The sequence below is a fragment of the Anopheles nili genome, chromosome 3 (genome assembly GCF_943737925.1).
Source record: "Anopheles nili chromosome 3, idAnoNiliSN_F5_01, whole genome shotgun sequence".
In the NCBI taxonomy this organism is placed as follows: domain Eukaryota; kingdom Metazoa; phylum Arthropoda; class Insecta; order Diptera; family Culicidae; genus Anopheles; species Anopheles nili.
In genome coordinates, this window is record NC_071292.1 from 14,736,296 (window position 1) to 14,759,510 (window position 23,215).

The 23,215-nt window shown below is 49.6% G+C and overlaps 7 protein-coding genes across 7 annotated transcripts; 5 read left to right on the forward strand and 2 right to left on the reverse strand.

The window, feature by feature from the left end:
* Positions 1 to 1,793: 1,793 nt before the first annotated feature.
* Positions 1,794 to 2,937, reverse strand: LOC128723528 (pupal cuticle protein 36a-like). The gene is made up of 2 exons (XM_053817282.1): positions 2,853 to 2,937; positions 1,794 to 2,747 (listed from the first exon to the last, which is right to left on the reverse strand). The coding sequence occupies exons 1-2, from the start codon at positions 2,868 to 2,870 to the stop codon at positions 1,797 to 1,799; spliced, it is 969 nt and encodes a 322-aa protein (XP_053673257.1). The 5' UTR covers positions 2,871 to 2,937; the 3' UTR covers positions 1,794 to 1,796.
* A 6,539-nt stretch (positions 2,938 to 9,476) lies between these two features.
* On the forward strand, positions 9,477 to 11,414 carry LOC128723531 (endocuticle structural glycoprotein ABD-4-like). Its single transcript, XM_053817285.1, has 3 exons — positions 9,477 to 9,568; positions 10,374 to 10,495; positions 10,941 to 11,414. Exons 1-3 carry the CDS (start codon positions 9,560 to 9,562, stop codon positions 11,209 to 11,211), a joined length of 402 nt encoding a protein of 133 aa, XP_053673260.1. The 5' UTR covers positions 9,477 to 9,559; the 3' UTR covers positions 11,212 to 11,414.
* Positions 11,415 to 11,990: 576 nt separating this feature from the next.
* LOC128723530 (endocuticle structural glycoprotein SgAbd-3-like) lies at positions 11,991 to 12,508 on the reverse strand. Its single transcript, XM_053817284.1, has 2 exons — positions 12,245 to 12,508; positions 11,991 to 12,167 (listed from the first exon to the last, which is right to left on the reverse strand). The coding sequence occupies exons 1-2, from the start codon at positions 12,506 to 12,508 to the stop codon at positions 11,991 to 11,993; spliced, it is 441 nt and encodes a 146-aa protein (XP_053673259.1).
* Positions 12,509 to 14,547: 2,039 nt separating this feature from the next.
* Positions 14,548 to 15,154, forward strand: LOC128725334 (cuticle protein CP14.6-like). Its single transcript, XM_053819067.1, has 3 exons — positions 14,548 to 14,684; positions 14,756 to 14,926; positions 14,990 to 15,154. Exons 1-3 carry the CDS (start codon positions 14,548 to 14,550, stop codon positions 15,054 to 15,056), a joined length of 375 nt encoding a protein of 124 aa, XP_053675042.1. The 3' UTR covers positions 15,057 to 15,154.
* Positions 15,155 to 17,734: 2,580 nt separating this feature from the next.
* On the forward strand, positions 17,735 to 18,736 carry LOC128723494 (endocuticle structural glycoprotein ABD-4). Its single transcript, XM_053817243.1, has 3 exons — positions 17,735 to 17,746; positions 18,191 to 18,315; positions 18,391 to 18,736. Exons 1-3 carry the CDS (start codon positions 17,735 to 17,737, stop codon positions 18,734 to 18,736), a joined length of 483 nt encoding a protein of 160 aa, XP_053673218.1.
* Positions 18,737 to 19,909: 1,173 nt separating this feature from the next.
* Positions 19,910 to 21,963, forward strand: LOC128727523 (putative ATPase N2B). Its single transcript, XM_053821442.1, has 6 exons — positions 19,910 to 20,302; positions 20,393 to 20,578; positions 20,724 to 20,965; positions 21,048 to 21,219; positions 21,290 to 21,436; positions 21,524 to 21,963. Exons 1-6 carry the CDS (start codon positions 19,910 to 19,912, stop codon positions 21,764 to 21,766), a joined length of 1,383 nt encoding a protein of 460 aa, XP_053677417.1. The 3' UTR covers positions 21,767 to 21,963.
* LOC128727524 (dolichol-phosphate mannosyltransferase subunit 1) lies at positions 21,964 to 23,213 on the forward strand. The gene is made up of 3 exons (XM_053821443.1): positions 21,964 to 22,381; positions 22,453 to 22,663; positions 22,754 to 23,213. The coding sequence occupies exons 1-3, from the start codon at positions 22,284 to 22,286 to the stop codon at positions 23,162 to 23,164; spliced, it is 720 nt and encodes a 239-aa protein (XP_053677418.1). The 5' UTR covers positions 21,964 to 22,283; the 3' UTR covers positions 23,165 to 23,213.
* The last annotated feature ends 2 nt before the right edge of the window (positions 23,214 to 23,215 follow it).

The following is a 23,215-nucleotide window of genomic DNA, read 5'->3' on the forward strand; positions in this document are numbered from 1 at the left end:
GAAGACCGGAGAAGATGGCACGAGCAAACTAGACACCATAAATAAAGCCCCTCCTCGGGTTAAGTGATGTGCCGCCAGTGTGGGCCACACCATAAATATCGGCTCAATGTCAGCCTCACGCCGACGAGGTTTAGGCCGGTTAATACCATGCATGAGCCAGACTATCGGAGCTCGCAACCCCACTAACATGCCTCCGGACACGACCACGAACGGACGGCTACTAGGGCTACCGCAGCCCCGGGGAAACCTGATGCCATCTGGCCCTTTTTTTTTGCTTTTTTTTTCATGCAAAAAGGGCCCTTACAACGTGCAACACCGGATGTTCGAAAATCGAACGAAAAGATGCTCCAATAAAATACGCCTGTCCCATTATCATATCGCCACGCCGCACCCGGTCTCGATATTGTTTCTTGTTTCATCTCGGTCCCATAAATAACGCAACCCAGCCCGACACCCCCGGGGAGGAGTTGCCCAAACCCCAAAAAGCCGACAGATCGCCAGGGTTCTGCCGGGTGGGCTGCCGGAATTTTGCCCCGCTCGCGGGGAAGCTCCAGTTGTCGAGTTTTAATAATTTCCTCATTCGAAAAAAAAATGCGGAGCGAAAAATGTCACCATTCTGCGCCTCATTAGACCAGTTCTAGTTTTGTTCGCTTTGTAACCGGCTGGGTTTGGGGGGAGTGGATTTTCGGTAGGGCGGCCGGTTTGGCGGGGTTACCGATGGGACCGATTCAAACCGGATCGGCCTTGAAAGTGGCAGGTTGAGGGGGCATATTTTCGTCCACTCGCTAACGAACGCGTGGTTTGAGAGTGGAATTTTTATTTTTGATCGTGGCCGAACGCTTATCGTGCGCATCCTGCGTGGTGCAACTGGGTTTTGTGCATCGCGACGAATGCACGAAAGAAAGGGCTCCGAAAAGGAAGCTAAAGGGGGTGCGAAAATTCACCCCCGTGGTCGACATTTGTATGGGCAAACGCGTCACCCGCTAATTATGATATCGGTTTCGAACATAGCGCCCTCCCCCCCAGGCGCTCCAAGGTCACCCGGTGTGTCTTCGCGGTGGCGAAGAAGAAAGAAGATAAAGGCAACAAAAAAAGGAAACCAAAAGAAAGAAGACACGAGCCCATCGCGATCGGCGCATAAATTGATTATCGTACCGATCGCGATGGAACGCTCGCGGGTTGAGTGCTTTTAGATCGATCCTCATCGGCCGGAGTCCATCAAAACCGATAAAACCGACACCGGTCGGAAATAAATATCGCCGATTTTAATCACCCCCCCCCCCCCCCACAGAACGCGTCGTGGGCGAATCGCGCCACCAATGCGGAAAACATCGATCGATTAATGCAAATCGGATCGTCTCGTTTATTTATTTGCTTTTTGCTGATTCAGCCGCTGTTCGTGTCCATCCCAGCCGGGAGCGTCTTTCCCGTCTGTTGTGCGAATTTTGCACCCAAATTACCATTTAGATGCGTGTTTCTAATTTCCCCCCCCCTTTCGTCAACCCCTCCCCCCCCTTTTCCACAAAAAAAAACAGCCTCCGTCAACCCCCCGTGGACAAGATTGTAGCGTGTTGTTGTGTTGTTTCACTTAACGGTCGTTTATTCGATGGCGAAAAACTAATAATTTACATTAGAACACAGTTCGTTTGTTGGGAGGATCGGCTCGCGCGCGATCGTCGGAAATTGTTGCATCCCTGCCTGGCCCCCTCACGCTATTCCTCCCACGGGAAAAGAAGAGGGAGAACGCGGGAAGGCTGATCCTGTGCGTGGCGTGGGGTTGACATCCCTCGCATCGCTTACTTCCGCTGCTGGCTCGCGATGTAGTCGAGAGCGCGCTGGATCGGCTCAGGCGTCGGTGGTGGCGTGGGCAGATGGTCACCCTGTGGCTGGAATCCGTTCTCATCAGCAACATAGTCGACGCGGTATTTCTGGCCATCATCACCGACGTACTCGTAGTAGCCCTTAGCGCGCAGCGTCTCATTTTCGGTGTTGCGATCATCGATCTTGCCCGATTCGGCGGCCTCAATGTTGTTATCGTTGGCGTACTTGTAGTAGTATCCATCATCGTTGAACTGCTTCACCTGCTCCTTGATCTTTTCCTGTCCCGCACCGCTGCCGCTGCCGCTTCCACCGAAGCGCGAAGCCGTACCCGATCCTGAGCCTGATCCGGAACCGAATCGCGATCCCGATCCACTGCCCGATCCGCTTCCTGAGCCGCTTCCAGCACCGAATCGCGATCCACCAGCACCGCCAGCACCGAATCCGGCCGCACCTCCAGCACCACCAGCTCCGAAGCCACCAGCACCGCCAGCACCGAATCCTGCCGAGGCTGAGGCACCTCCAGCACCGCCATCATTGAACGCACCAGTCGAGAACGAGCTGCCACTATCGCTGGCGAAACCCGAGGCACCGAATCCTGCCGAGCCGGCCGAGCCACTGCCCGATCCTGAGCCGCTTCCGAAGCGTGATCCTCCGGCACCACCGGCACCGCCGGCACCACCGAAACCTCCCGCACCACCGAAACCACCCGCACCGGCACCACCGAAGCCACCCGAGCCGCCAAAGCCGCCCGAACCGCCAACCTTACCGGCACCATCCGGGCGGTACTTGCCATCGTTCCACTTGCCACGACCGTCCGGACGCCAGCGGCCATCATCCCACTTGGTTTCGTAGTACTCCGGATAGTACCGACCGTCGTTCGGGATCACGTTCTGCGCCAGAGCGCACCCGAACATGGCCAGAGCCAGCTGCAAAAACGGCCGAGCGGGAGAAAGAGATGAAGAGATGAGTCCTGTTAGTGAACGCGAGCCCTTTTAATCCTTTTTGGCTTCCCCGGGGGGGGGGACACTTACCAATGCGACACACTTCATCGTGATCTTGATAGGCGTTTTTTTTTTTTTTTAGAAAAGGACTTGCACTTTCACTTGGGCTCGCTCGTTCGATCGAACTGAACCAAAGGCAGAAGAACTAATGTTGTAGCATCTTCGCGCACGCGCAGCTTTTATAGTACGATTTAGTCGAATAGCGCGAGTCCGAGTTCTCGCCGTAAGGCCTCACGGGTGCGCCGAAATCCTCCGAAAAAACCAGCTCGCACACACGCACGCGCGCACACGCACGAGAAATGGCTGGCTGGCGCACAAAATGGCGCGCGGGTGGGGAGTCATCCCCAGCGCCAGCGGACCGAAAGATAAACGGAGGGTGGGAATGAAACAAGAGAAACAAAAAAAGGGGAAACAAAAAGAGCACAGTAGTAGCCGGCTGGAGTTGGAGCGCTCAACGGCCCAATCTACACACACTTTTTGGAGCGCTTTTTTTGCTTTTTTTTCCTTTTTATTTGCTGGTTGGCTTTTTTGAGGACTTAGCAGCACTATCGCGCGATCGTACGCGTGCGCCTCTGCCGCATCTGTCCCCTACAAGTGGGTAGCCAATGCGATCGTTCGCTCTCGCTTCCACCCCAACTCGTTCTTTTTCGTTCTGATCGTATGAGCGAGATAGCCAATCCCCCCCCACCCACTCGGGACAGGATCGTACGCGAAGAAGCCACCTGATCTACATATTATATCAATTATAATATATTATATCTCATCCACTCGCCCGCGATCGGTCTCCGCGCGTCCGGAGCAACGAAAGCGAGAGTGTGGGACAGGGAATGGCGCTCCGAGCGCGAAAAATGCTAGGATTCTGGGCTCTCACGGTCAAGTCCTTGAACCAGGGCCGGCGCTGGATGCGATCGGGCGTCCCCATTGGTGGGCGTTCGTTCCCGTTGAACTTTCGCAGCCGCGCTGAGGACTTTTTTTGAGCCGGCCCCGGAGTTTCATTCATCTCATCGTTTTGGACATCGTTTTGGGTGAGTTTTTGGGGTTGAAAAATAGAGGAACCTGATCGTCTTCGATGGCATGGCGTGTAAGGGGCACTAAATGTCAAGTGAATGCCATGTTGACATGAGTGCTTGTCAGCGCCGTATTCTAACAGGAACTCCGCAAAGGTTAACTAATGAGCGCGAGGCGTTGAGTTTCTATTCAGACATGATTCCCGAATTTTCCCCTCGTTCTTTATCGAGTGGGCGAAAAGTCTAAAGCGTGCGGTTAAAGACCTCGGCTGGTTCCTAATGAACTTTTGAGATGGGGTTTCTCTCCCGAATCGCCCCAGAGTAGTTCTTCCCAACCTTTATCGGGGATGCGATGAGTCTTCAAGGGGTAAAGACCACAGTTAGCACTTAACGAACCCGTAAGATCATACCTGCGTGCGATTCAATCCGGCGTAGCAGCACAATCAGAACTCGCGAAAATGTCGCGAAATTTGCATCCGATAAGTGACATTCGGTGCTCGCCTTGACTCGAGCCGGTGACCGACCGACAGTCGGTGGCGTCGCTAATTTTCAACCACCAAACTGATGCTTCGCGAGCACGTGCAAAAATTTGCCCAAGCGTCACCCCTCGTCAACGGCAGTTCCGGGCCGGCGTGGGCTAGACGTCGAGGCATGTCCGTTACCGATTCTCGCCCGATTTCCGTGACCTCTGACCGTTTTCGTTCCGGGGCTGGGGTGGCGTTGTAAAATGCCCCCAAAAACAACCCCGCAGCTCTTTTGGGTGCCATCGTTAAATCCGGTTCATCGGTATGTGTGTGGGCCTGGATTGGAACAGACGCGGGCAATAAATGAGCAATATTGGTATGATGAAATACCACCCCAAAAAGAGATACGACAGTTTTAAGGCGCTTGTCGATCGGCAGTCAATTTACATCAATTGGATCGGTGGAGTTAGCGAGCTTTTGGGGCTTTTGCTAGCGATAGATGAGTGTCTGGGTGTGTTTTTCTAACCACGTAATACTGTGGAAACGTAAAACGTTTGGGGACATCCACACGTCGGCAAGTGGGCTTATCTGATCTGGGCGTGATAAGAAGCTAATCCCTGGACCGGGCGGTTGTTGCGGTTGAATGTCACAAATGATGATGAAATTAGATCGCGCTTTTGGTTTCCAGCCCGCACTAGTGATGTCATTTTTGGTATGCTGTTTTGGAGCAAAGCTTAGTGCAGTAGTGTACACATTTATATATCAAACGTCATTACGCTTAGTAGGCGTAAGGACTTCTGAGAAATGTCAGGATATGCATAATGCATGCATTGTTGCATAGATTAAGGCGTCAATACCTATTCGGTGCATGTGGGAACGTAAATATAGAAGTTGATTCAGACAAATTATTAAGAAAAAACCTAATTTAAGCACAAATCGTAATACATTACATTATGTTTTATTCAATATTATTTTTTATTTTTTTTTAAATTCATAATCTATATGTTAAAAAAAATCTATAATAAGAATAATCCTTGCTGTTATTTCAAAGTACCTTACGACGCATGCGGATACAAAATGTTCTAGCACACGATTAAAAATAGCTAAAATTATCAAAAAATTCCATCACCTTCCTTGCACCGTTGGAATGTTTGAAAATCCTTCCCAGAGCGCTTTATGACGGATGAAGCGCCCGGCATGGCCCAACATCTTGTCACCCGAGTGTCGCTCTTAATTTATGCAATTTATGCAACAAGCCACATGCCATACGCTTCCGTCAAAACAATATAAATTACGGCACTCGCCCGAGGCCCACCGGTTGCCGGCAAAATCTAATCAGCAAGTTACAATTAATTTTCCACATCCTGCCCGGGGTGGCCATCGCGCGCTTCTAGCCGAAACTGCGCCCAGGCCATAACCCCAATCAAACGCCAGCGGGGCATAATTTGCGCTGGGAAAGCGTTTTCGCCTTTAGTTCGCTGGTCGTAGAAGAAGCAAAAAAAACCCTCCCCCGAATCGTTGGCATTCGTCATCGGCCCGTTAATTACCCACACTTCTCGCATCACTCTCGTAAGGTCCCGTGCCCGCGGGCGAAGGCTGTCCAAAGCCAGGCAGAGGAGTAGAAAATTTAAAAAAAAAAAAGATGACCACGACCACGCCGACGGACGGACGGTTGGAACTGGAAAAACTGGCCACACGGCATGGTGCGCGATCGCCATGAACCGATCAAAATAAAATCGAAATCAACCTCAAGAAACTACGGCATAGGTCGCCCGGTTCCCCGGGGTCGCCTGGGAGTGCAGAGCGAAGAGCGTCGCGAATTTGTGCAGTTCCGTATGCAAATTGGGCGATCCAAAGCGTTCTAAGCTCGAACCAGCTAGCCCGAAGGGCAGGTGAGTGGGAGGGGGGGAGGGTTTGGACAGGAGGGCCGCGGGGGAAGACGAAACATTATTATCTTCACTTTCGACACTCCGGCACCGGCGGCTAGGAATTCCGCCGAAAGGCAAGTATGCAAATCTCACGCGCCTCGTACGCCATAAACGCCTCCCCCTTTTGTGTGTGTGCGTGAGTGTGTGTGTATGTGTGCTCTGAACTCGTTTCTGGCCGTGTTATTTTTCCGAGTCGTCTTCCTTCTTCGTCCCTGCCATGATCTGCTTTGTTTTATCAGGCGGATTGTTGGGGAGCATTTTTTTTTTCGTTCGCTCGTACGTTTCTTTCTTTCTGTCCGTGAATCGTGGGCGACACCGGGCCGAGTGATCACGACCAAGTGATGAGGAGAGGTGGGACAAGAGGAGAGGGGAAGGACAGTCCGAAGGAGTCAAGAAGTCCGCGAGCGGGCAGTGAAAGAGCCGATGGCGCAACGTTCGCTTGAGGGTTGAACCAATTCTTGTCACCGATACGCGATAATCCCACAGTTTCGCCGGGCTTTTTTTTCGGTGGAGTGTTCGTTGAGGGACACTAGCACCCCTAAGCCCACCCACCCCCCTGCTACCACACCCCCTCGGATGACCTACACCGGATTGGTATTCAAATCGAAACGGCGATAAAAGCCCCAAGATGAGAGACCGCCGCGCGAGGTCGCAAAAGGTGGGATTCTTGCGGTGAATGCGCGAACCCTCGCACGTCAAGGCTTCGGGGCCGCCGTTGGTTATGGCGAATCGGGCGCTTCCGGAACCAGTTCCCGTGGGGGAAGCAGCCTAATCCGAGTCTGAGCCGGTTCGATCGGGACGAAAATAGATCGATCTGGCCACGCAGGCTCCGTCAGGATATAAAACCTCGCACCAGATCCACGTGAGGACGAACGTCGTCTGAAAGCATTCTGCACGAGAGCTTTTGGAGGCTTTTCGTGAGCCTCGACAAATGCCACTCTACCTGTGTGTTTAATGACGACCCAAGACACCCGAAACCGGCCTCAAAATCCGGCGCTCATTGTGGAATGGTCGGAATTTTATGGGTTTGTCAAATGCGAAATCGTTCGTCAACGGCTCGGTGCATCGACACGGGCAGAACGAGTCGCAAAATGTCATCGCAGACGGTTCAGCCGGCAGATGAGGTAATAGGTGCTTCTTCACGCCACTCGCCGGTGGTTGGCCCCCACCCGATCGCAGAATTGCGATAGTTTTGGACGCGCGGAAAGCCTAGCAACACCGAAAAAGCCATCGGGCAACAGCATTTGCATACGCGCGCACAGTCAGAACATTCCCGAAGCGAACATCCTGCGCCCATCGGTGGCATATGAGTCAGCGTGGGGCTGTTGGAGCGATCGGGCTGTTGGAGCGACCCGGCAACGAATCCTAGCTCTAATGGATTTGTCAGTGGGTTCCATTTAAGCGTATTGTAATTGGCCATTCGGTTCGATTTGTTCGCGCCGCCCAGAATGATTTGCGGCGATGGAGCTTATGATGCCGAAATTGTTATTGGTGTCCGCGCTGGTCTAACCCACCCTCTCCGTGGACCTTGGGCGTGGGTTAGGGCTAGGGCTCTGTCTTCTTTGCCGGGTGGAACTTCATAATGCATGCTAATGCGATTATATACGATCCAATAACATTTGCATAAGACATCGCGAGCGAATGGAGCGCTCGTTCAGGCTCGAAGGCTCGTTAGGCGATGAAAGCTTACAGTTTGGATGCGAGTGAAGCTTTTTAAATTGCGTGCAAGAGCGCTAAGTGCAACGATTGCGTGCAAGTTTAAATTTTCCAAGCTTTCCTAGTGGATATGCTGGAATAGTACTCTTATTTGTTTGAGTAAATTGTGGTACATAGGTATAGTTAAAAAAAAATAAATGTGGATAATGGAAACATGTAAAATAATTACAACAACTGACAAACAAGTCAAAAAGTTCAATCATATTGCTCTTCCTTCAAATCCTTTGGCACTAATAGATCCTTTTGAGACCAGTAGGTCACAAATTTTGATTACTTTACGTTAACTTAAATTCTTTGTGCATCTCAACAAACGGAAAAAGTGCAATTGTGCATCAACGTACACGCTTGAACCCCTGTCGTCTGCGAAAACCATCTCCTATTCACATTCAGCCTCCCATCTTCTTAGCCTTCAGCAGCCTGAGCAGCAGATGTTATTTCTACGCTAACGGAGTGGTCACATTCCACGGCGCTTTCATGCGCGTCAACTTTGACAGACTTTTCGAACTGCATTCTCTGCCCCGCTCGTCCCCCCCCGGTTACATCCCGTTCCCACCCACCAACTGCTTAAATGTCAACTGCAAGACGATCGGGTACAAGTCCTCGACAAATTGTCACCGCCGTTGCGTCAGTTGCAGAATTAATCATGCGATTCCCACCCCCAACACCTTCGGTCGGGGCATCATTAGCAAACCGCTGGATCCCGCAGACGATCACCTCTCTTGTCGCTTCTACCTTTGGGGGGCATGAGCTGTCACGTGATCGAAGAATGGAACAAGAGCCTAGGAGTTGCTCACAACGATGGTGCGTTTTGCAGCCTGCTCGAGTGAACGGGAGGTGTAAATTTACTCCCGATAATTGCACGACGAATTCCTCTTTACATGCGGTGTTGCCTTGCGTTTGCATATCAATAAAGCGCTAGTGGATTGGATTTGAACTTGATTATTCACATGCCAGCCATCCCTTCAGGTTATCCTGATGTAATGATCTAGATACAACAAAACGCCAAATGAAGCCACTCACACCTGCTATTACATGAGAAAGTGCACCTCTAAATGACGAAAATGCCATAAAACGTTTGTCACGGCTCCCACTTCAAGCGTTGATGGATTGTTTTTTCACTTTCGCTTGCCTCCCTCGAGCAAGGTGCTAAATCATGCAGCTAACGCGTCCCTCTCCACTTTTCGCTGAAGATTCTTTTCCTCCCACGAGCCTCCCACAAAGGGGAGGGTGGCGTGAGCTGCATCAACCCGACGTGCATTTGTGCATTATATTGTGCGCATCGTGCATCGCGGTGCATCGCTGCAGTACGATGGTTGCCTTCGGAAAATGAGAAATCAACAATAAAAATACGCATAACTCCCCCGCGCACACACAGGGGAGAAAGGGGGAAGGGAGCATGCATACACACACACACACACGCTCACATATGAGAGGGTGGTAAATCTATCGCACCTAGAATGCGCGTGGAATCAGTCGCCACGCCGTGGGCGCGTCTATAAATACGGCACACCGTGGTTCTATTCTTTCATTAGCAACCACTATCAGCTACCGTTTGGCCCGACCGAGTGCCCAAGCCCCGTGGACAGTGCCAAAGCTGCAGTCTGGGAAATTACCGCCCCATCATGAAGTGTGTAAGTATACCTCGTCAAACGAAAAAAGGTCAAACGGCTCGTGGAAAGTGAAATTACTTTCCGCTGGCGAGCATATCCCGCTTTGCTTTTAGCAGCAATTTGAGTTCCTTTTTTCGCAACCCCTCTGGGCATCCGTGGGAGTGTGTAAAAGTGAGTGTGTGTGTGCGATTACATCAAGCAAATTTGGGCAAATCGATCGAGCAGGGAAATTACGAAACCGCCACCGGAAGGAAGTGCAGCGCAGAAAGTAAATGGCCAATATTGGCAAACGGTGACGGTGATGTGCGCTGTAGAGAGCTGGTAGTTGATGTGGTGATTAATTTTCATTGTTATATGGTGGGGTGTTATGAAAGCAGGGGGAAGCCTCCATCGGAGAGTGAGAAGGAATGGGGAGAAAAACATAACAACCCCAGCTACGAGCTCATACATCATCGGAGGGGTACTGCAAATTTTTAAATAATATTTCTTTTACTAAGTGAAACAAAGCTATAAATAATAAACTCTTACAAATAAAGTATCTTATAATAGAAAGCTTTAATTTAAGCTACGAAACCTTCGGTAGCTTACATTAAAGTTCTGTTTGGAAAGTTCTTAGAGAAAATGAATCCTTTTTCAGTAACAACCAACATACATGTGCTATTTTGTATGATCTCAAAATTGAATTTATACAACCAAACTACACTCCTTAAACATTCCAACCTCCATCGAACCATCAAAAACGGCTGTCTCATCTCATGTAATTATTTGATGTAACGCACCAGTAACAAATAATGTTTTTTCCCCCCACTCCATCTCACACTCACAGGAAATCGTCCTTCTGCTCGCGTGCGCCACCGCCACCCTGGCCGCCCCCCAACGATCAGACGCCGAGGCCGAAATCATCGCGCAAGACAACAACATCGAACCGGACGGAACCTACCAGTACAGGTACGGGCGCAGGCGGGCGCATTTGCATACACCCAAAACCCGCGAGCCCGCCGGGGCTGCCACGCGCGTAATTGCGCTATTCTTCGGGTGGGCTCCCATCCGCGGGGCAATTAGCGGCGGAAGGTGGCAGATTTGATTACGATAATCGGCGATCGCACGCCGTCCGAGCGCTTCCGCTGGCGCTGGGGTTTTTATGGGGTGGGAGACACCTGGTGGGTGGGAGGGAGGCGAGAAAAGCCACCCCATCACCCACCGCGCACGGCTATTAGCACGTTTCAATGGCGCGAAGTTCGACCAGCGAAGGGGTGGAATCATCCTCTCCCACCATGCGGCCGACAAATGCAACATTGTACCGCACGATCGCAGCAGATCACTCTCGCTTTTTCTTCACTAAAACCCCGTCTAACACGCGGCTTCTTCTCACCGCGCTGCGCTTTCATTGCAGTTACGAAACGGCGAACGGTATCCGAGGTCAGGAAACGGGAACGCTCAAGCGAGCCAACACTCCCGACACGAGTGACGTAATCGTAGCGGCTGGTTCTATCAGCTACACCGCACCCGATGGCAGTTTGGTCGAGTTGAGCTACACCGCGGACGATGAGAATGGATTCCAGCCGTCTGGTGCGCACCTTCCCACACCGCCCCCGATTCCACCCCAGATCCAGAAGGCGCTTGACTACTTGGCCAGTCTGCCACCGTCGAATCAGCGGCGCTAGTGTGCTTTGCTCCTGCGATCATCGGAAAAACCGCCGGCCAAATACTCAGCGCCAGCCGTCAGCCGTTGGGCGGGTTCGGTTGCGCGAGAGATACATGAAACACACCCACCGACACACGCACACGTACACGAGGGTAATGGGGGTCGTCCTGCTCGGGGGTTTTGGGAGGACGATGAGTTTCAAACGCGTAATAAAGCACGCACCCTGAAAAAAAAGAAGCACCTGGGTTGTGTTTTTTGTTGACGAGATTGACGAGGGCCGAATCGTACTTTCATTCCAGCAGTGAAATGCAACAATGTGCGCTAGAGTACATTAAAGAACTGAAAGGACTATAGACCTTTAGCGATCCTGGGGGCTCAAAGCAATTGATTTAAGCATTTGAGAGAAAGAACAACTGCTGTCTGATGAATGGAGGCTTGGTTAATCATTTAAGATCTTTTTAGGATATATGGCGTTACATTCAACTTATTGCATAGAAGCTGCTTCAAAAGCTGTTATTTTAACCTTTAAACCTTTTACGATCATTTCGGTAGCTCTTGGCAGGTTTTGGTCGAAACTTGTCGTTGTCACTTGTCGTTAATGTTTCAATTGGATCGTCGAATATGTCCCTTCGAAAATTCTGAATATTTTAACGCTGATGTTCTTTGAAATAAAAAGAGCAAACCAAAAAGAGAACGTTTAATAAAAAAAAATAGCTAAAACATGTCGCCTTTATTTCGCCAAATAATCACACTACAACTCTCACGCGTCCGCTCGAACTGACAGGCTCACACTCCACTTCAGAACTTTCGTCCTTGCGGACCTTCCTTGCTGGCTGGTGGAAGCGTAGCCAAGTGAGCGAGAGCTCGTGCAATCGGCGCAGGAACCGGAGGAGGCGTCGGCAGATGATCACCAACCGCACGATATCCGTTTTCATCTGCGATGTACGTGATCGAGTACGTCTTGCCGTCGTCACCCTGTGGAGTAGTGAAAAAGGCACGTCAGTGTGTATTTTGGGTGCATCAGATGAGTTTAAAGACTCAACCGATCCTACCTGATAGGTGTACTGGCCCTGCGAAGCCGTTCCAACCTGATTGTTCACCACAATCTGCTGACCATCCTGAGCCGCACGAGTTCCATCACCACCTTCGTAGCTATACCGGAACTTCCCATCTACCTCGAGTACGTTCTCAAGGTTCACGATCGGGATCTCCTTGTACCGGGGCAAGGACTGCTGATGTTGCTGTTGCTGCTGCTGCTGCTGCTTTTGAGCCACAATCACACTGCACACCGTCAAGAGCACCACCAGCTTCAGCATGATGACAAAAGGGCTTCGATTTCGCGGCTTCGACTTCTCAACGTCTGGCAGCTGCGGAGACGTCCGGAGTTATGACGAACGATCGACAAAAAAGGAACCACTGGAACTGCACCCAAGAACGGGCGGGTGCACAAGCTTTTATAGGCCCTCTCCACCCGGGTTGGCCACGGGTGGCGCAATGCACCCCCAGTAGAATCCCATCGTGCCCACGATCCCACCCTGATGCGGGATACCCCGATCAACGCCCTCCCAAGAGCCTAAATGGCATCCCCGAACCGTCTGTGCGCGATGGAGCACTGGTTTCGTTGGTCTTCTTGTTCTCCTTCAGGCTCGTGTTCTCGTGGCCCTATGCGAACGTTGGCTTCTTCTTCTGGCCGCCAGCTTGAGCTGGGAAACTCGAAACCGGGCGGTACGCGAGCGTGATCCAACCGAACCCCAATTAATAGTGGCCCGCGTGTTCGGTACGGCACGAGATCTCCAGTTGGGGTTGGGGGTTGGTCTTTCTCTTCTCGTCATCCGTTGCCGTGCTCACTCACGGTTGCAGGACCGCGAAACTGCTCGACTTTCCAACAACCGAAAAACCGCAACCGACCTCACCTCAGTTGTAGAGATTCACTGTTGGCACGGGTGGCATTCTGGCCACGTGGGACGGGTCCCTTTACAGTTGGGGGCCGTGGGTTTCGCAACGCGGCGAGTAAATGGGGTATGAGATCACAATGGGAATCACGCCCGTGAAGGCAACCTCCTCACGAGAAGAGGGTTTGGCTGCTGTTGGAGCGATGCACTGACCGATCGGTAAGGTGGATGAGCCCGGTGTTCGTGCAGAGTGGCCGTTCGATTTGGAGAGGGTCTATTATGACCCATTTTCTGGAGTTAATGATTTGTATCCGCCAGAGTGCCGTTTAACGTGACTGAACGCTGGCTGGAAGAACCAACATTTTAGGCGATGGAACGTAGTAACTTGTCCGAATGAATTTAGCTCTACAAATTAATATCGTAATTGGGTGTAATAAGTCTTTTTTTATGTATATTTCATAAAGGACAAAATAGCGAAAACTCACAAATTCGTTCAAAAGCACTCCTTGCTGAGTGTAAACCTATGAAATTCTGGATCTTGAATATTGATTATGTAATTCACATGGAATTAGGGCATCTAGATCACTTTTCTATTATTACCATACTTACATCAAGAATTTACACATACGCTCCTAAAGGTATCAAGCGATTTTGGACATTGCTAAGCAGCCAGAACAAGTTTACCACTAAATGTAAAATAATGATGATCTCTTCGAAGCAAACCTTCACTCATCTAGCAGCTGGTAATTTTGGCAAAATGACACCTGGACCCGGAAAACGCGACAAAATTGTCAATATCAAACCCCTACCATTGCATGCCCTGAGCAGGACGGTGATGCTGCAGGCGACAACGACGCTAAACCTAACACCTTGGGCGCTCGTTCCTCTCTCTATCGCCAAGCAAACATCGCCTTGAGTGAGTGCGCTTCAAAATTGTCCTCAAATTTCGTGCATCCTGCCTTCACCGTCCGTGCGCCGGGAAGGTCGTTGCTGAAAAACGACAAAAAAGCTCTCCCGTTCACCTGCATGCAAAGTGCACAAAGACGCCATCAAGCCCGAGAAAAAAAAACGTACACACGCATTTTCACGATTTCTTGGCATGTGCGTGTGAGTGTGTACGATCGCGTCTTTTCCGCCACCCCAACCGATCAGCCGATCGGGGTCGCTACGAAACCGTAACGCCCAGAGTCAACACGCGCGCAGCTCTTGCCAAATATGTACTAAATGATGAAAATTAAACAACTGCCCCAGTGGCCTCCGAAGCTCGCATACACCAGCCACAACACGGCGAAGGAGATGGCCAGTGCAAACACGATGCAGATCACCTGGTACACCGTATAAAAAGCGCTATCGGGCACACTAATCGCCAGTGTCACCGCGCAATCTCAAACATTCGCTTCCCATCTGCTCCCAAATCGTCTAATAGTTGGGTTTTCACGCAGCTTCCAACACTCTGTGCAATCATGAATGTCCTGTTCACGCTGGTGGTTCTGACGGTGGCAATGGCGGCCGTATATTCTGCGCCCGCCGATAGTGACGCTCAGGCGGCGATCGTCAGCCAAACCTCGGACGTACAACCTGATGGATCCTTCAACTACGCGTAGGTGTTAGCAGGATATCGTGCCATCAAGACGCTCTAACACAGGCTGGTTTGATTTCACCTTCCCGCAGTTACGAATCGGCGAACGGAATCAAGGTCGAGGATCAGGGCACGATCAAGTCGATCAAGGTCCCGAAGCTGGATGAAACCGGCCGACAGGTTGGTGAGGAGGACGTGCAGGTGTCGGTTCAGACCGGCTCCTTCCAGTACACCGCCCCGGACGGTCAGGTTTACACTTTGAGGTGAGTTTCGCCAGCAGCAGGACTTGCAGTGCGATAGTGAAATGTTTCCCGTGCGCCCTACAGGTACGTGGCCGATGAGAATGGATTCCAGCCGCAAGCGGATCACCTCCCGGTTGCTCCCAGTGCCTAATTGTGCCCCCTCAAAAAGGACGACCCTAGTCAGGTGGTGAGAAAGCATTAAAGGTGAAATAAACAGCAAAGAAATACTCACGATAATCGCATGTACATAAGCAAAGCACTTGGAATAAACGTGACCAAAAAAAGTGACCATTTTCCCTCGAAAAAGGTTTTCACTCTCACTTTCTATCTCGCACTCTCGCTCTCTCTCTCTCACTCTTTGCGGAGCTTTTCCGTTTCATCTCATCTGCGTTCCGAAATCCACCACACGAGCACAATTCTATCGCGATCGTGATTATCTAACACAACCGCCATAAGTGCCGGGCAAATTGCCACCCCATCGCTTTGGCTCGACCATTGTGCCTCGAGTGGCCCGTCCGGGAGGAAGCGCTCGTCCGCAAATGATCTAACGCCATAATGATAACGTGCTCGCGGGCTCGCGTACACTACCTTTGGCTGCGTGGTTGCTGGCGACCTCGTCTTTAGCGCATCGGTTGCGCAATCGATCGAACCTGGCACTTCCGAGCCGAGGGTGCAACGATCGCTCGATCGCAAACGGTTGAACGAACGCGCCTTTTTATTCCCTCTCGTCGGGGTGGGACTGGGGAGCTTTCAAGTTCAATTTTCATGCACCCGAGCTGGGTCTGGTAGAAAGCACCGTGGGGCGGAGGCGGTCGAAAAGGCAACAAATCAAGCATCTCGGATTGTGACGAAGCTTAAGCCATGCGAGTGTCGTTAGGTGGAATGGAGAAAGTTTAAAGATTTTGTTCTCTATGAAATCATCATGTCGAGATTTAGAGAAAATACTGTCCATTTGTTGAATGTCCCCAAAAATCAGTAATTTTTTTGCTATTCAAAACTATAAGCTTTTTATAATTTATGAAGGTTTAAATGTTTTTTTTTAAATATAGACTACTGTACTTTTTCCTAGAAACTCCGTTCGACCTACTTGAGCTTGAATTACGAACAAATCTCTTATTAACACTTTTTAATGTAGAACGTAACAACTTTATCGTCATAAAACTGTCCCAAGAAACGTTGTTTATCCACAGTCACCCCCCCGCAGTCCTTCTGTGGATCGAGTGTTATTATTTAAAAGCTCATTTAGCGCACAAATATGTTGCCTTTCTCCTCCCGCGCTACCAACGGGCACAGACACGAGGAGGTTTCACTTTTCAATGCGGATCGCCACGCGCCAATCGAAACGGGAGAGCTCGATGCACGATCAAGCGACGAACCTCGTTTCCGCTACAGCACCGATGCTGTCGAGACCGTGCAGCGATCGCGGGAGAAGATGGAGATCGAGCGATCGGGGGTGAGGGTGGTTTTTTTCTTTCTTCGAATCACAAAACGCACAAGCCCTTTCGCCGACGCGACCCGTTTGCATTCATGATGGCCGCCGATGAACTTTACGCTGCGACCCCCGGGCCTTGGTTTGAACCATTTCCCGCATAACATCTCCACCCAAAAGGCGATCGATGGTTTCGACTTTCTTCTTCTGTGTGTTGGGGTTTTCATTCCCCAACCCTCTACTCTCTCTCTCTCTCTTTCTCTCGACAAACCAGCGACCCCGTACACGCGGTTGTGCAACAGACGAGCCGAAAGGAAACGCGGGTTGCATCACAGGCGGGTCGCATGGACTTCGGTTGATGCTTTCAGGTCGTGTCATATTCCGGTGGCCGGTTAGGTTATTAATTGTATTAGCCACGACCACGGCCGGGAGCCGAATGCCGCGCCCGATTTCGGGGGTGACATTTTGCATAATGCGCTCGGTGAGTGGGGATGAAAAGCGGTCAGCGGATGCACCTCGTCCCACCTCGCGTGCAACCTGCGCGAACCTGTGGCCTTTAGGCGATGCGCTTTTAGTAACAATCACGGCCGCTAGACACCGAATTCCTGCCATCCCATTCAAGCCGAACGTTGCACCACACGTGTGCAAATAAAGTTGGCCAACTCGGTCCCACCCTGGCTCTCCCAAAAACCCCCGCATGCAAACGTCTCAACCTACATTCCCACCAAGGGCACCCTGCGCCCGGTGTAACAAGGGCCCACAGTGGCTGCAGCATCACGCGAGTGCCAAGAACGGAAGGAGAACCGATGGCGTCAGCCTATTCTCTCGCGTTGGCCACGTCTGCGAAGCGATCGGTTCCGCGCCAACGGCGCATGACCCTGCTCTTTTTGCATGCCTCTTCTGGCCGCGATCCTTGCGGCACACACAGTCACACACACACGCATGCACGCAACCCTCGCAGCCCACCCACGGTGGAGTTGAGGAGGGAAAACAATTCATCCATCCCAAGCATCGTGGGGATGGCGAAGAGGAGTGAATCGAGGGCTGCGATCGTCTCTTCGTGCCACGGAATCGGTCCATCCGCCGTTGAAGGCGGAGAGGGAAAACCGACCCACCCCTGGGGCTGGAGTTTGGGTATATAAAGACCTATCCAATAGGGCAGATCGAACGCAGTGGATGGTTCACTTTCTTTCCCCAACAAACAAACGGTGTTCCGGTGTACGGTGTGCTTGGTTTTCGTGTTGCATTTGATTCGGGGCTTTTTGTTGGATTTTCGGTGCATCACTTGAGGTTCGAAGAAAGTGAGCAGTGGTGTTTCAGTTGATTGGAAATAGTATTTTGTGTCCAGCGTAATCGGTGTGTGCTATTGTGGTACTCGGGCAAATCGAAACCGTTCCAAAATGAAGCTTTTGGTGAGTGTTTCAAATTGGTGATATATTGGTTTGACTATTGTAGCTTAAAATGTTTGAGATGTGAAATGCAACTGGGTTATTTTATTGGAATGTCATAAATATTGTAACGTGAACAACATAGCCCAACAAAGTGTAAAAAAACGATTCCATATAAACGTTCAAATTTACAGCAACCGTAGAAATAAGTTCCTTCAATAGGACATTATGCAGCGAACGAAGATTTATGATCAAACTTTCTGGAACATGCGTCTACTCAAGTGGAACAGCATTAAATTTACATCTAAAACATTCTCTCGCCATTGTGTGTTGAAAAGATAGACCAACCAGCTTGATACATGCTCGATTTCTATTTCTCCATCGTTCCATCGATCGGTTTGAAACAATCGTTTGAGCTGCAACAAATGGCATTGTGTAACTGATGGATTTGCCTTCTACTCTTTCCAGATCGTACTTGCACTGATGGCATCCGCCTACGGTTTTCCGCAGCACGAACATCATGAGTCAACCACGTTTATTCCCATCCTGAAGTACGACAAACAGCAAGGCGAAGATGGCAGCTACAGGACGATGTAAGTCCGGTGCATCCGTTTCAGAAAGGGCAGCGAGAAACTCTTCTGATGGTTTTCGTTTATTTGCACTCACAGCTACCAAACGGGCAACAATATCGTCCACGAGGAGTCGGGCTATCTGAAGGATGCCTCTGAGGATCATCCGAATGGGATCCTGGTGCAACAGGGAGCCTATTCGTACGAGGCACCAAACGGAGAGATCATCCAGGTGCAGTACACCGCTGACGAGAACGGATTCCGTGTGCAAAGTGATAGCCTGCCCACCACACCACCCGTGCCGCCGGCGATCCAGGAAGGATTGAAGGAAATCTACGAGGGTATTAAGCGCCGAGAGCAGGAGGCTAAAAATAACCCCAAGTACGCCGAGGACGAAGCCAAGCGAGCTCAGCTGGACTATAACGGCCAGTACTACAACCAGTAGGGCGCTGGAAGGACTCGGAAGGGCAGAGCTCTTGATGACAGTGGTGGCTTCGTTCAATGAAGATCCTCCGCGTAGTACGTAGTGTTAATTGTTAGAAATCGGTTCAACCAGCGTTCGGTAGATTTTCCGTTCGTCGTATTTATAGAATTTAAGCCACTAGCGGCGGGGCCCGTTTAGAAAGCTGCCCCATGCAACGTCACGATATTCATGACTATCTTCATAGCTCCCCAGAATCCATGATTGCTAAAAAAGAGACCAACATAGACTGTGATTACGTAGCTACTTCAAACGGAAATGCTGTTGAGCTGATTGGTTTGTTTTAATAAAGAAATTGTAAAAACCGTATATCAGTTTTACATATCTATTTTATCAGTGTTATTCTGGTTGTCCAACTCTCTATTGTTTTGTTTGGCTTTGTTACAGCTTAGCTTCCTGTTTGTCTAATAATCTATGCTGTTGCTTTTGCCTAATAGAATTCTAAAATATTTGTACTTACATCCAATGTAACGTCTGCAAGTTTGACGGCATTTGACATTTGAAAACCATTTGACATACCATGCCTACTGATCTGACGTTAGCTATGACTATCCTGCAACCGAACAAGCGTATACACAAAACTGCGGCATTAGATGATTTTTATTTTACATTTTATCATGTTTAAGTTATGCCGTTAGTTGTGAACGTGTTTATTACAAAAGCATATTTTGTGTAAGACGTGTTTTGTACGGTGAATTTCGGTATTTTCTTTCAAGAAGCATTGTTTTTGCAAAGGCTACTCAATTCGGTGCATCTTTGTACGAGCATGTGACTGTCCACATGTAGTGTATTTATCTACGAGCGAAGTCAAAATCGTGCTACTTTCAAATAAAAAGTGAACGGTGTTGTTCAGTGAATTAGAATCTAATTTACCATACGGAACAGGAACAGCATGTTAGCAACGCTTTTCTAAATCACGTGGTGCACTCCAGCAAACAAGGCTGGCGTACTAGTTCGCATAGTGCAAAAAAGAAAAAGAAGTATCAATTCGTATTCCGCGCCACTAGCAACTATGTCTCATAGTAAAAGCGCGTAACGTTGACGTCTACCGTCACCTGCTCGCGCTAGTAGCTGCTGCTTTACCTTACATAATATGAGAGAACTTGACCCACATACCCGCCGTTCACTGTGTGCGCTATGTTCTTGACGAAAGCAACGGGCTCGCTGTGTTTGCTAAAGCGTAGCTCCTCGTGCTCTGTGATATGTGGCGTGCGGTTCTACGCGCCCAACGCCCCCGCCGCGGCCAGGACCGCCTCGGCTGTTGGCAAATCGCCCGTCGAGGTGCTGAAGGAAAAACTCGACCATGGTGAAATTCAGCCCGACCCGCACCAGCACCACATCACCGAAGCTCTCCAGGTAGTGTATGATAGCATTAAAACATACAGCCCACCTAAACCGAGCACTGGCATAGGAAAATGGTTCGGCTTCGGCAAGGACCAGAAGGTGGACGCACCCAAAGGACTCTACATCTACGGCAGCGTTGGTGGGGGCAAAACCATGCTCATGGACATGTTCTACGACTGCTGCACGGTGAGTGTGTGTGTGGCGGGTGCGATGGGAGTTATGTTGGAATTATCGAACGGGTTGAGCTTAGTAACCGTGGAGGTGTGTTTCTTCTAGATCGAACGAAAGCGGCGGGTGCACTTTAATTCGTTTATGACAGACGTGCACGCTAAAATCCACGATATCAAATCTAAGCATGTGAGAGACGCAAGTAACACCAAACCGCAACCATTCGATCCGATAAAGCCCGTTGCCGAGTTGATAACGGAGGGCTCGTGGATGATTTGCTTCGACGAATTTCAGGTATGCATTTCCCGGGTGTGACTAAACCCGCTGTCCCCCCGGGTCGGGTTCATTCGTCAATCGCTCAGCTGACCGTGAATAATCTGTACTTATCGCGGTGTTGCTTTCTTCCCGTACGCAATCTCGAACCCCTTCCGTCGCCAAGGTTACCGACATCGCGGATGCAATGATCTTGAAACGGCTGTTCACTTATCTCTTCAATAACGGCGTGATTGTGGTGGCCACCAGCAACCGTGCCCCCGACGATTTGTACAAAAATGGGCTGCAGCGTAGCAACTTCGTGCCGTTCATTGGGGTGCTCAAGAGTCACTGCAACGTCGTTACGCTAGATAGTGGCGTCGATTACCGAACGGCGGCGCTTAAGGGAGAAAGTAAACATTACTTCGAGTAAGCTAAAGCGCCGGAACGCCCCTGCTCAAAATCCCGGGGCTACGCTTGTTTAGATTATAATGCTAAATCGCCTTTGCAGCAAATCCCTAGGCGACGCTAACGCCTCAATGGACAAACTGTTCAAGGTGCTCTGCTCTCAGGAGAACGACATGATACGACCGAAAACTTTTACCCATTTTGGTAGGAATATAACGTTCGCCAAAACCTGTGGTCAGGTGTTGGATAGCACGTTCGAAGAACTCTGTGATAGGGTGAGTCCCCAAAGATGGTTTTTCCAAATTACGGCAATTCTTATAATCGAATGCAATGGTTCGGTTTCAGCCTCACGGTGCTAGCGATTTCTTGCAAATTTCACAATTCTTTCACACCGTGCTAATTCGGGATATACCCCAACTTAATTTAAAGCTAAAATCCCAAACGAGACGTTTCATCACACTAATCGACACACTGTACGATAATCGTGTGAGGGTGAGTTATTGGAAAGTGGCCATGCCAAGGTTGCGATGGCATTGGGTAGGAGTACTTAAACGTTTCATAACCGCTATGTGTTTATAGGTTGTGGTATCCGCCGACGTGCCGTACAAATATTTGTTCTCTAACGAAAAACTGGACGACATGCACACCTCTGACGAGCATCGGATGCTGATGGACGATCTGAAAATTACCAAGGATTCAACAGACGCTAGTTCGAATATTTTTACGGGTGAAGAAGAGGTGTTTGCCTTCGAGCGAACAGTTTCGCGTCTTGCCGAGATGCAATCGGCAGAATACTGGACGCTGTGGGAGAAACACCGCTAGATAGAAAAATTTCGTGGGAAGTGAAAATTCACCTTAACGGAAATGTGTACTTAAAATTTTACTAGCACAAAACGTGTGTACATACGAAACCATTGTTTGTAGGAATTTTAAATTCAATTCATAATAAATTATTGTATTTGTTATTGCTTCAGTCTTAGATAAAAAGTTTGTGACTTACTATTCCACAAAAAAAAACTACAACGCTAAACAGCTTTAAAATTACATTTAAACTATAATGAAATAAAAAAAAGTGCATATTTGGTACAAAACAAAATGAATAAATTTTAAAACGACTTCATCGAATAGTTCTACAATTTTAACTGTCATACGATAGCGTTGAATGCAGCCCTGAAATACATCGCTTCGCTGTTTTGACGTGGATTTTGTTTATGTGTTCCATTTTTGAATTTACTTTCTGACGATTTGGTCATTCGGAGCAAAAACTGGGCAATTGCTTGTGAGATTGCTAACGGATACGTTCTGGGCGCGAGAAAGCTACTCATCACATCATTCCGATATGGCTGGTGAGAAATATTCAATTCTCCTACCAACCTACAACGAACGGGAGAACCTGCCGATTATAATCTGGTTGATAGTGAAGTACCTGCAGGAGGCGTAAGTAAATATTTAGCTATTCTTTGTACATTTCACTTAGACTGCATGATTTCTGTCTCTCAACATTAAAGCAAAATTAACTTCGAAGTAATTGTCATCGATGACGGCAGTCCGGACGGGACACTGGAAGTCGCAAAACAGCTGCAAAAACTTTATGGCGAAAACCGTATCGTCCTACGACCGCGGGCTGCAAAATTGGGCCTGGGTACCGCTTACATTCATGGAATAGAGCATGCCACTGGCGATTACATCATTATCATGGATGCCGATCTAAGCCATCACGTAGGGTTGAGCATGCTGTGCATTGACGATCTCTGTGGGAGCATCTTCAAAAACCGGTTTTTTTGTTCTCCCTCCGCTTTTCGTTTGCAGCCCAAATTCATTCCCCAGTTCGTTGAGCTACAAAAGAAGGGTGACTACGACATAGTTTCAGGCACTCGGTACAAGGGATCCGGTGGAGTGTACGGTTGGGATTTCAAGCGGAAACTGATTTCACGGGGAGCCAATTTTCTCTCTCAGCTGCTGCTACGACCAAACGCCTCGGATCTGACAGGATCATTCCGATTGTACCGCAAGGAGGTCCTGAAAGAGTTAATATCGCGCTGCACTTCTAAGGGATATGTCTTCCAGATGGAGATGATAGTACGTGCGCGCCAGCTAAGCTACACCATCGGGGAAGTTCCAATATCATTCGTCGACCGTGTGTATGGCCAGTCCAAGCTTGGCGGCTCGGAAATTGTGCAATTCGCTAAAAATCTACTGTACCTCTTCGCGACCACGTAGAGGAGTAGAAGTCTGCATTACTGTATCAGGTATTGTACCTATTGTCATCTT

Excerpts from the sequence above, each read along its gene's own strand:
- LOC128723531 (XM_053817285.1), top strand. Across the intron at positions 10,496-10,940 it reads GACGGAACCTACCAGTACAG|TTACGAAACGGCGAACGGTA; the intron begins GTACGGGCGCAG and ends CTTTCATTGCAG.
- LOC128723530 (XM_053817284.1), bottom strand. The coding sequence starts at position 12,508 with ATGCTGAAGCTGGTGGTGCTCTTGACGGTGTGCAGTGTGATTGTGGCT. Across the intron at positions 12,168-12,244 it reads AGGGCCAGTACACCTATCAG|GGTGACGACGGCAAGACGTA; the intron begins GTAGGATCGGTT and ends ACTACTCCACAG.
- LOC128725334 (XM_053819067.1), top strand. The coding sequence starts at position 14,548 with ATGAATGTCCTGTTCACGCTGGTGGTTCTGACGGTGGCAATGGCGGCC. Across the intron at positions 14,685-14,755 it reads GATGGATCCTTCAACTACGC|TTACGAATCGGCGAACGGAA; the intron begins GTAGGTGTTAGC and ends ACCTTCCCGCAG. Across the intron at positions 14,927-14,989 it reads GGTCAGGTTTACACTTTGAG|GTACGTGGCCGATGAGAATG; the intron begins GTGAGTTTCGCC and ends TGCGCCCTACAG.
- LOC128723494 (XM_053817243.1), top strand. Across the intron at positions 18,316-18,390 it reads GATGGCAGCTACAGGACGAT|CTACCAAACGGGCAACAATA; the intron begins GTAAGTCCGGTG and ends TTGCACTCACAG.
- LOC128727523 (XM_053821442.1), top strand. The coding sequence starts at position 19,910 with ATGTTCTTGACGAAAGCAACGGGCTCGCTGTGTTTGCTAAAGCGTAGC. Across the intron at positions 20,966-21,047 it reads GAAAGTAAACATTACTTCGA|CAAATCCCTAGGCGACGCTA; the intron begins GTAAGCTAAAGC and ends TCGCCTTTGCAG. Across the intron at positions 21,437-21,523 it reads TGTACGATAATCGTGTGAGG|GTTGTGGTATCCGCCGACGT; the intron begins GTGAGTTATTGG and ends ATGTGTTTATAG.
- LOC128727524 (XM_053821443.1), top strand. The coding sequence starts at position 22,284 with ATGGCTGGTGAGAAATATTCAATTCTCCTACCAACCTACAACGAACGG. Across the intron at positions 22,382-22,452 it reads GTGAAGTACCTGCAGGAGGC|CAAAATTAACTTCGAAGTAA; the intron begins GTAAGTAAATAT and ends TCAACATTAAAG. Across the intron at positions 22,664-22,753 it reads ATGCCGATCTAAGCCATCAC|CCCAAATTCATTCCCCAGTT; the intron begins GTAGGGTTGAGC and ends TTTCGTTTGCAG.